Source organism: Engystomops pustulosus, chromosome 2 (assembly GCF_040894005.1).
Source record: "Engystomops pustulosus chromosome 2, aEngPut4.maternal, whole genome shotgun sequence".
In the NCBI taxonomy this organism is placed as follows: Eukaryota; Metazoa; Chordata; class Amphibia; order Anura; family Leptodactylidae; genus Engystomops; species Engystomops pustulosus.
In genome coordinates, this window is record NC_092412.1 from 177,372,231 (window position 1) to 177,383,827 (window position 11,597).

General features: G+C 40.2%; 1 protein-coding gene across 5 annotated transcripts in view; it reads left to right on the top strand.

Moving 5' to 3' along the window:
* AHCYL1 (adenosylhomocysteinase like 1) overlaps positions 1-9,476 on the top strand; it is a 51,564-nt gene extending 42,088 nt beyond the window's left edge. For 2 of the 5 annotated variants that reach the window (XM_072137401.1, XM_072137402.1), the window contains exons 11-16: positions 796-866; positions 1,036-1,130; positions 2,276-2,374; positions 2,751-2,819; positions 5,486-5,564; positions 5,810-5,934. In XM_072137401.1, coding sequence (XP_071993502.1) covers positions 796-866; positions 1,036-1,130; positions 2,276-2,374; positions 2,751-2,819; positions 5,486-5,564; positions 5,810-5,934 — 538 coding nt within the window. Of the gene's footprint in view, positions 1-795; positions 867-1,035; positions 1,131-2,275; positions 2,375-2,750; positions 2,820-5,485; positions 5,565-5,809; positions 5,935-6,805 lie in introns of those variants that run through there. The other 3 variants (XM_072137403.1, XM_072137399.1, XM_072137400.1) reach the window with 3 other exon arrangements.
* Positions 9,477-11,597: the final 2,121 nt, after the last annotated feature.

Sequence of the window (11,597 nt, forward strand, 5' to 3'; positions counted from 1 at the left end):
TTAGCAGAATCTCCCAATCCACAATTTAGATGTGGATACTTTGCACATGTATGAAATTCATCTGTTTACATCTCATACTATCCAATAGAAAAGTTTCTCAAAAGTAGAAGGCTCCTTTTACAGAGTTCCCCTGCATGGATTCCCTGTCTTTGGCTGTTATTTGTTGGGAAACCTGTCAGCTAGTATCTTGGCCTGCCACCACTGGAGGAAATTAAAGGGAATGTCAAACTCCTAAAACTGTTCGTCTAACTTGCAAATAATTAAAAAAAAAAAAAAAAGCTAAATTACCATTTAAAGGTACACCAGTCCAGCACTGTTTGCGGTCCTTGATAATATATACTTTTGTGACAGATTTTTGTCCATTTCTGATCAGTTTACTGCTGCAGCCAATCCCTGGCGTAGGTGCTGACCTGTACACAAACTGCAGACAAGGTCATGTGATGTTTGTGGACTGGAAACTTCTGAAGTCAGTGATTGCCTGCAATGGTAAACTGAACATAATTGTCCCAAAAATCATCAGGCCCAAGCAACAGCATAGATGACCACCTTTTTTTATTTCTATTACTGTACTTTATACATTTTTGAAGCCTAAAACAAATGTTTCATTCAGACCACATTAAACATTAATAAGACAAGGATCTTTAACTCCTCTTTTAATGTATATGGGAATGGGTTTTCTAAGTAGGACAACCCCTTCATGATAACATGGGCATACAATAAGTGTCATACCCCTTTATATGTTCATGGGCTGTTACTGCCTATGGTCTCAGTAAAATACTTTTCTCTCCAATGCAGCATGGAAGGTTTTCGTGTGGTGAAACTCAATGAAGTTATAAGACAAGTGGATGTGGTCATCACTTGTACAGGTAACCAGGTATATGACAACTGGGATTTTTTGGTTTAGACAATGAAATCCCATAGCTAGTAAACATGCAGGCAGCATTTAAAGTGATAATAGAGACACTTTGTAGCCTTCAAGAAACAATATTCTTATTTATTTTCACAACTTGTAATATTTCTAACTTTGGTCCATAGGTAACAAAAATGTGGTTATGCGGGAGCATCTTGACCGTATGAAGAATGGTTGCATTGTATGTAATATGGGACACTCTAATACAGAGATCGATGTAGTAAGCACAAGATTTTTATTGTTCATTTTATTTTGCAATATGAAAAATAACTAGGAAAAACTTATGCTCAGGGAACCCCCATTATGAATTAGCCCATTCATTTACAGGGAGTGTGAGCACCAGTCATGTCTGTGCTCCTGCAAGATTTCAGTAGACAGAGGGAGTGGTCTGGAGGAAAGGTATAGTAGCCAGTGCCTGGTAACACCCCCCGAAGCACCTCTGCATCATTTAGATGAATATACAATTTAAAATTCTAAGTAAAGTGCTGGGGTACAGCTGTATATAAACATATGGTGGTATTCACACTTATAGGAACATTAAAGGGGTTGTCCGAGAGTTCTGGAAAAAAACTAAAAGTGGCCGAGAGAGGGCTGCTTAAAAAAATAAAGCCCTACTTACCTTCCGGTGCTCTCCGGTATCCAGCGCTGCTGTCACTCCGGTTCGGGCCCCATGTAAACAAACATGGCCGCCGGAGCAGCGCAGGACTCAGTTTCCGGCCGGCCGTGGCCTGGAACGCCTATCCGTCCCTATACACAGCATTGTGTATCGGGGCCGGAAGGTTGTTGGGTCCGGCCGGAAGCTGAGTCCAGCTCACTGGAGGGCACCAGAAGGTAATTAGGACTTTATTTTTTTAAGCAGCCCTCTCCCAGCCACCTTTAGTTTTTTTTCAAGAACTCGGACAACCCCTTTAATGGTTAATCAACATAAAAGTTAATGCTAATTTTCCTTTAAATCTACCATCTGCATCACTGATAGAAGACCCCTAACACTCACATGTGTGTCCGTTGAAGTGGAGTCTTGTGCAGTAATTATATGTACTGCAATGCCCACAATTTTAAGAAAAAAAGCCTTCTAAAATATGTAAATGAGCATGAGATTCCCATCGCTCTTTGACATTTTACATTTTTTTCACTCCTCAAGTCTTTTACCGTCAGCCTCTTACCGGCCCCCTCTTCAGGCAGAGAGCTAGAGACGTCACCCAGGTCTCTGCAAATCCAATACATGAGTGGTAGTATCTTCCTTGTGCAGCCATGTACTCAATTTGATTTCCTATAAGTGTCTCACAACTAAAAAATAATACATCTAGGAACTTAGAATCATATCAGGTTTTCTATTCTGTTCTCATTCTAAAATATTCTTTTCAGGCCAGCTTGCGCACTCCTGAGCTCACATGGGAACGTATCAGATCTCAAGTGGATCATGTAATCTGGCCAGATGGAAAGAGGGTTGTTCTTCTGGCTGAGGTAAGTATGTCAGCATTCAGGGTGCGGTCACACGTACCTCTCCAAAGCGCACCGGAGTGTTCCATGGCCCAATCACATATGTGTTTCTATTAATTCCCAAATATAGGTTATCAATGTCAAAGTCTGGGGGAAAACCCTTTATTGCTGTCAGGCAAGATTCTGAATAACTAAAAAAAAGTAGATGGCGTATAGCATGCCTGACAGCTATCTTTTATTATGTCGGTATGAACAAAGAGTATTGGAAAGATATTGTAGACATGTAGAGAAGAATTTTTATCAGTAAAATATGAGCATGATTTTGAAAAAATAACTTACCATTCAAGGCAAGGGTCACATCTGTTTCATGTCACACTATTAACTGTATCATGTCTTTCAGGGGCGTCTTCTCAATCTGAGTTGTTCAACCATTCCTACATTTGTTCTTTCAATAACTGCAACTACAGAAGTAAGTTGACAAAACAGTTTTCAGTCACGCTGGAGTGTATTAGCAGCGGGTGGCCATCTACAGTCTCTCAATGCTGGAGGTTGCTGTATTGAGCACCATACCATAAGCACAATGCAGCTCATGGATTAAAGAGCCACAAAGCGCTGTAAATGTAGTGTTTTAAACTGGCTTCTAAGAAACTAGAAATGACAAGGAAGGATTTTACATTGTTAGAGGGAACATGAATGTTAGCCCCCACAGGCATTGGCCTCTATCCTTTTAAATAATGTTCAGAACACATTGGGGCTTATTTACTAAGTGTCCGCGGAAAGCACTTTCGTCTGATTTTTTGAATTTTTCGGTATTTGCGCCGCTGTGACAGCTATTTAGAAGGGGATTGTGCCGCACGTGATCAGATTTTGGCTTTCATGCGACAGAAATCGGGGGCCGAGCCGTCAGACGATCCGACTGATTCTGACTGAGCGCGGGATTTAATATTCAAATTGTGTCGCAACCAATGCAGTTACATACACTGGGAAGAAGATGGTGAACTCCGGTGGACCTGAGCGAGGAAGCGACAGATGCAGGAAATCAGGCACACGATCTTTGTGAATCGCAGCACAGTACAATATGAAAAATATGCAATATTTGGCTGGGTTTGTAAACATGTAATTTGCAGTTGTGTCTAGCTAAAACAGGAGTCCTAACTTTTTCCCAAGCTTCTGTGTAATCTGACACCATGGGGTGCGTTCACAAATTGTGTTAATCCATGCATTTTCACAGACAATGTTGACAGCAATGTAATAAGGCAAATATTCCCCTCTGAGCTGTTGTAATGCATTTGAAAATGTATTCTTTATCACTTTGGGGCTCATTTGCAAAGGGGCCAGTGGACTGCACTTTTGGCGGACATCCCGACGATTCCCGTTTTTCGCCGCTGGAACTGGGATTTAAAAGGCGTTTTTGGCACATAAGATCGGATTTTGGCGCAGCATGCAACACAAATCGGGGGGTGGTCCGTCGGATGATCAAACGGAATCGGACAAACCGCAGGATTTTAAGGGGGAATTCCAGGAATAAGCATAATTCATATATAAATGGGTACTCAAAATTGAAGCTAATGGGGCAGATTTATCAAGCTGTCTGAAAGTCAGAATATTTCTAGTTGCCCATGGCAACCAATCACAGCTCCCCTTTAAAATATTCATGAGCACTGATAAAATGAAAGCTGAGCTGTGATTGGTTGCCATGGGAAACTAGAAATATTTTGACTTTCAGACACTTGATAAATCTTCCCCAATGTGTTATTAGTTGTCATTTAAAATGCTGCTCCCCTTAGCAGAAAATGCTGGTGACATACACTGTGATGGAGAATTAAAATGCTACTGGCTCTTTAATCAGTCCGTTAATTTCCGTTCTGGAGCAGACACAAGACAGAAGATGGTCGCTGGTCACATGTCCACATCACATGTCCTGCACCTGCCACTACGTTTGCTGTAGTCGGTTGGTTGCAGTGCAACCAAACTATTTAAGCTCAGTTTTGTGACTAATGACATTGAGTATTGTTGTATTCATTTATTTATAGCATCATGTTTTTTTGTGTCAGACATTCATATTCGCGGAATACCCCTTTAACTTAAAAATTGTGTCGCAAGCATTGCACTTACATACACCGGGAAGAAGAAGGTGATCCCCGGCGAACCTGATCGGGGAAGCGACAATTTGGCAAATCGCCTCATCTCAGCTGTTGTAATGCGTTTCAAAACGCAATGAAAACGCAACCAAAGCGCAACGTGTGAACGCGCCCTGAGAGTGCGACCACACGTTCAGATGCAGTTTTTGATGCCCAAACTCGGAATGGTGTAAAAGTAGGAGGAGAAGCAGCACCTTTCAATAATTTGTCTCAACCTATTATCACCCACACCATCTTTTGGCTCCAAAACTGCATCTGAAAAACTGAACATGTGGATTCATCTTGCTAACAAAATGGAATTCAGTAGAGAAAGCAAATTTGATATCGAATGGGAGGGGGCATGAGAGAACCCAAGCGAGTCTGTATTGCATTTCAAAGCTCACTGCAGACTGGGAGGGGTTCGGCCCTCCTCTTCGGGTAGCAGCTCGTTTCATCCTCTTCTAAGTCTCCCATTCTGCTTACAAGGAGCACGGAAACAGGCCAGTGCCCCAGTGATTCTCCTCCCCTACCATCCGGCAGATTCTCCTTCTAGGAGAGGTATGGGGGGAGGGAGGCAGGTGGTGAAGATCTCCTCCTCCAGACCTCTCCTCCTGCAGTCACTGGCAGCCATGACTTTCTGGCACTTTCTACAGTGACACTTCCTGGCTGCCTAACTTTCAGTCCTGAAAATGCCACCTGAGGTGAGATTCTCAACTTGGCTCATGGTAGGTGCGCCCCTGGGTAGAGCAGGTCTCATTTCATACCTTTATGTATCCAGTTTGAGGAAAGAACGTAATAATGAAAGGGTACTAACATTATAGTTGGGTGCAAGCGACATATTTGTGATCTTTCTGATTGAAATAGTGTTAAAGGATGTCTTTTTTACACTAATTGTTATTCTGATTGTCCTGAAAAATATCTACGCTTTATTTCTGCAAAATCCACTTTACTCACACTCATCCCATTTTAACTACAAAATGCATAAGATGTTGTCAAAATATTGTCTTCTCTATAGGCATTAGCTTTAATTGAACTTTATAACGCACCGGAAGGTAGATACAAGCAAGATGTGTACCTGTTACCTAAGAAAATGGGTAAGTTGTGGAATAGACAATTCGTGTTATAAATGTCATTACAGCTTTGTACATTTACCGGATTACGATTTCTATGGAGTTGTTCTGAAAGAAATTTACAAACTCTCAGGAACCCTCTATAAATGTTCTCTCCAATGTTCATTTTAATATGGACACGTGGCACCAGATATTAATCACACTCTCGTCTTTTCCTGAAGTTACACCAACCAACCTTTTTTCGAAATGTAATGTGTTCTTTTCTTTAGATGAATATGTTGCCAGCTTGCATCTGCCTTCATTTGATGCCCATCTAACTGAGTTAACTGACGACCAAGCCAAATATCTTGGACTCAACAAGAATGGACCATTTAAACCCAACTACTACAGGTAAAGTCTATAGGTAGAAGCTGGCCTTGATGAGCCCAATTTAAAGAATAATAGACTTCTATACACATACAGTTTTTACAAGTTAAAGGGGGTTTCGCGTATGAGATATCTATGTCTGATTCAAAGCCCCCTGTGATTAGCAGAATGGTGCAGCAGCCCTGTGTTCCTTACTCTGCACACTACAAGGGTTTCTATAGTAACCTGTGGATAGGGGATAAATGTTGTTTATGGGAAAACCCATAAACTCATAAGTCACAAAGCCAAAAAAAGGAAAGAATACAAAACTATACTCCTAGTTGAGAAAAATAGTTTAATAGCAGTATTTCCATATACATTCAGCCCTTTTTCAAAAAGACACCAAATTTTTTTGCACTATATTCAGGGTGGGGAAGGAAGTTGCATGAAGTGTTGAATGTAAGAAAACCCTATAATAGTGTTACCTCTTGATTTCAACAGTCAACTTCTATGCACAGGAGATGGGGTAAGTGCCTGATCGCTGGGAGTCAGATCCCTGGGATCAAGAAAGGCATCCCTGGGGCTTAGTGCATATGGAGCTCCATTATCCTGTAGAAGTAAAAAGGGTGGTGGGTGACACACAACATTTTCTCCCTCTGTGGATAGTGGATAATCATAGGAAAACCCCTTTAATCTTAGTTTGGCAACATATCACTAAGTACATAGATACTTTCAGAAATTTAAATTAAATTAAAAATGTGTATGTATAAAAGGGTTTTTCACTATCTTAGCTAAATTCTCCTTTTGTAAAGCCCGTAAAATTAAATTTGGTTCATAGTCATCTCTGATTTTTAACTCTTGCTTTTAACATGATTTTGTTACATTGATATAACTAACTGTGTATATCACTTCCTTTTTAGATACTGATACTTGAAATTGGATAAATCACCTGTGAAATCTCAAGACAGCTTTAGAAAAAAAAAAAACACCAGCCTCATGTGTCCGTGTTCCTATATTTCTCTGTCTCTGTGTATGTGTTTGCATGTCTTCACTTCCTTATGTGGGAAGCTTTATTTTGCAATGCAGAGCTCTGGAGTTTGTAGATTCCAATGACAGTATTAACGTACAAAGGGGAAGTATCGCCTATAAATAGTTATACTTTTCAATGAGTTGTATGCAATGACGCCTGCAACAGTCATAGATCCCTCTTGCCTAAACTTGCCAGCAGCTGTGAACTTTTAGCAACAGTAGAAACTCCCTTTTTAAAGCAGCCCTTGTTAAAATTACACTTTGCTGCACTAAGATGGCTTTCTGAGAACTTTCAGAGAGTATTCTTCTGTTTGCCTTACTTTACACTAAAAGGATCAATTCACTAAAAATGAGAATAATCATTTTATGATGTCGTTCAAAATTTTATTCCTTAAAAGGGGTATTCCCATGAAGACAAGATTCTTAAATTTACTCAGGATAACTGTTAACAAAATACAGCATTTCACAGATATAATCCAACCTGTCTCCATCAGTCCTGGTGTTTACAGTTTTGGTTGTCCCTGGATCCAACCGTAAATCTTCTGACTATAGTCAGATTCTTCTCATGAATAACTTTGCCTGTCTACACACTGCAGTGCTCTCTGCCTCCTGCCCTTCCCCCCTGCATTACAAGACCACCAGACTTGTGCACTACCTACCTGCAAGCAGCATCGTGCAGAGACTTGCACTACTAGCTACAGGCAAGATAAGGTCTTAATCCAGGAGAGTGAGGCATAACAGCTAACTGTGTGTGTTATAGGTAGCAGATAGCAGAGCTGGAGTGTGTCATTGTGTCTTCTATCCATCTCATGGATCTCATCAGCTCTCTTTTTCTATGTGCCAGATACTAGTAGAATGTTCAGAAGCTAAATAAAACTGTAGATGAACCTGGACCCTGATAATCTAATCGCATTGTCAGCACACAGCATCTCATAGCACAGAGGAATAATGGAATCTCTTAAATTTTTCAATGACCATCATTGAGTTATAAGAGCTTCTAACAGCAATAAAACTGAGTAAAATTGTAAAGCATGGGGGTTAAAAATTATCTTTGTTGTCTAAACATCACTAGGGGATTAAAGGGAACCTGTCATGAAAAATGGACCTAATAAAGCACAACCAGTATGTTGCCAAGCATCTGAACACCTTCCAGATGTTTCTTTCATGATGCAGTGCGGTGGCATCATCCAGAAAATCTACTTTGAAGTGAGATGTGAATTGGTTGTATAAGTTCAAGGAGGCAGAGCGTTTAACCCCTTAACGACTTGGCCTTTTTTAAATTTTTCCACATAAAGAGCTGTGTTATGGCTTATTTTCTGCATAACAAATTGCACTTCATAGTGACGGTATTTAATATTCCATGGCGTGTACTGGGAAGCGGGAAAAAAAAATTCCAAATGCAGTGAAAATGGTGAAAAACCACATTTGCGACGTTTTCTTGTGGGCTTGGATTTTACAGCTTTCACTCTGCGTCCCAAATGACATGTCTACTTTATTCTTTGGGTCGGTACGATCACGTGGATACCAAATTTGTATAGGTTTTATAATGTTTTCATACATTTAAAAAAATTAAAACCTCCTGTACAAAATATTTTTTTTTTATTATGCCATCTTCTGGCGCCAATAACTTTTTCATACTTTGGTGTACGGAGCTGTGGATAGTGTCATTTTTTGCGAATTTTGATGGTGTTTTCATTACTATAATTTTTGGGACTGTGCGACCTTTTGATCACTTTTTATGTTTTTTTTAAATATTTTTTTAAAATGGCAAAAAAAGCCATTTTCGACTTTGGACGCTATTTTCCGTTACGGGGTTAAACGCAGTGAAAAAACTTTATTATATTTTGATAGATCAGGCACTTTTGGACGCGGCGATACCTAATGTGTTTATGATTTTTACCGTTTATTTATTTTTATGTCAGTTCTAGGGAAAGGGGGGTGATTTGAATTTTTAGGTTTTTTTATTACGGCGCGCGTCGGGAAGGGGTTAACACTTAAGTCAAGCTCTCTCTTCCTGGGAACCCCCCCTTCACTGTAAATAATGGTCCTGTATCTAGCGAAATCACTAACCAGATTTCCTGAAGTCCGATGTACAATGTCAATCACAGAGGGTCAGAGCTCCCCAATCTTGACTTCAGTGTTAAACCTCCTCAACTTTATGCGATCAATTTACATCTCACTTCAATGTTCATTTTCTGGATGATGTCACCACACTGGGCCATGAAAGAAACAAAAACTAGAAGGTGTTACATTGTTCGACAATATTTTGGTACTTGTTTATAAGGCCACTTGCTGATGACAGGTTCCCTTTAAAATTTGAGAACTTTCTTTCATGGACAAAACCCCTTTAATATCTTTCTCACATTCCAGAAAACAGTAAATGAAAGCCTGCTGAATATTGTAGGTGGCCTAGGTTATATTACATCTTTAACCCCTTAACGCTCTGCGCCGTAGCTCTACGGCGCAGAGGTATAAGGGATGTATGAAGAGGGCTCACGGGCTGAGTCCTCTTCATACAGAGGTGGGGGTTTTTGCATTTTGCACAAAACCCCCACCGCTAATAACCGCGGTCGGTGCTTGCACCGATCGCGGCTATTAACCCCCTAAACGCCGCCGGCAAAGTCGCCGGCGGCGTTTAAAAGACGGCGGCGCGTGGGCGCCGCCATCTTTTTTTCGATCGCCACGCCCCCGAACGTCATCGGGGGGCGGCGATCAGTTGCCATGGTAGCCTCGTGTCTTCTTTTGACACGAGGCTATCTGGCAGCTGCATATTCGTTACAATGAGCCAGTGGCTCATTGTAATGAATGTGCTGCAAAAATGCCATATATTGCAATACAGAAGTATTGCAGTATATGGTAGCAGCGATCTGACTATCTAGGGTTAATGTACCCTAGATGGTCTAAAAGATAGTGAAAAAAAAAAGAAAAAAAAAAGTTTAAAAAATAAAAAAAATTAATAAAATATTAAAAGTTCAAATCACCCCCCTTTCCCTAGAACGGATATAAAACATAACAAACAGTAAAAATCACAGACATATTAGGTATTGCCGCGTCCCAAAATGCCCGATCTATCAAAATATAAAAACGGTTACGGCCGGCGGTGACCTCCGAGGCGGGAAATGGCGCCCAAATGTCCGAAATGCGACTTTTACACCTTTTTACATAACATAAAAAATGAAATAAAAAATGATCAAAATGTCGCACAGACCTCAAAATGGTAGCAATGAAAACGTCGCCTCATTTCGCAAAAAATGACCCCTCACACATCTCCGTGCGCCAAAGTATGAAAAAGTTATTAGCGTCAGAAGATGGCAAAAAATTTTTTTTCTTTTTTGTACACATTCGTTTAATTTTTGAAAATGTATTAAAACACAATAAAACCTATATAAATTTGGTATCACCGCGATCGCACCGAACCAAAGAATAAAGTAGGCGTGTTATTTGGAGCGAAGAGTGAAAGTCGTAAAAACTGAGCCCACAAGAACGTGACGCACGTGCGGTTTTTTTTCAATTTTTCCACATTTGGAATTTTTTTTCAGCTTTGCAGTACATGGCATGTTAAAATAAATAACATTACGGGAAAGTAAAATTTGTTACGCACAAAATAAGCCCTCACATAGCTCTGTACACGGAAAAATGAAAAAGTTATGGATTTTTGAAGTTGGAGAGCGAGAAATGAGGCGAAAAACCCTCCGTCCTTAAGGGGTTAAGCAATTTTTTTTTTTAATTCAAAGAATATCTCTTATGAGCGCTGGTTATCCTGCTGCCTTAATTCAGTATGGTACCTCTTATCATTTTCATTCTCCATTTTATTGTTTGTCTATAAGCAGAGCTGTACAATCGGATGCCGTTAATGAATAGTGGCCACTAAATGTTATCACAATACTGTACATAACCAGTCTTTGGCCCTGGCTGGCAATGCTTTTCTATTATCACCTTGGTATCAACACTGGCTGCTTTTTCTGTATATGAAGAAACATAAATGCTGTCAAGAGACTTCACAACCGCCATATCCACAGGGGAACCTTGTGAAGTGAAAGAAAAAAATTGAATACAAGGGCAGCAGAACGTTCTCTATTGCGACTTCTGTTCCAGATGTTTGGTTCTCACCATTGTCTTTGACATGAAAAAAATCAGCATCTTGGTGTTAAAATGTACAGGAGAAACACTTAAGTCTGAGGGCAATGTCTGTCTGATAAGGAGTATTACTGAATGTCCTGCGCACTGTACACAAAACCCTGTATAACACTGTGAGCTCAGAGTGAAAACACAAATAGCTTTTATCCTTGAATCATAACTTGTGATAGATTTAGTTTTAATCCTCTAGTCACTGCTGTCTTAAATATGTATTTTAGATGTAGGTGATCCTCTGATGAGATTGCGCTGCCGCACAATAATTTATAATGAAATCTCCAGCAAATGCCATATTCCTAAAATGTGAATCGACAGCCCTTGAGTTGGCTTCATGGTGCTCAGGAAGTCCCAAGCTATGCATGTGATCATTGCCTTCTTGTAACCTCTGCTGGGAATAGAAGCTCACAAATACTGCTTTGCTGAAATCTGACATGACCCTTACAGTTGTGAGACTCCTGCAGCCAATGATTGACTCTTTAATGGGCACGTTATATTGATCTGCTTGACAGAGATTTCTATTATTTATATGTATGCGAATTATTTCTAATG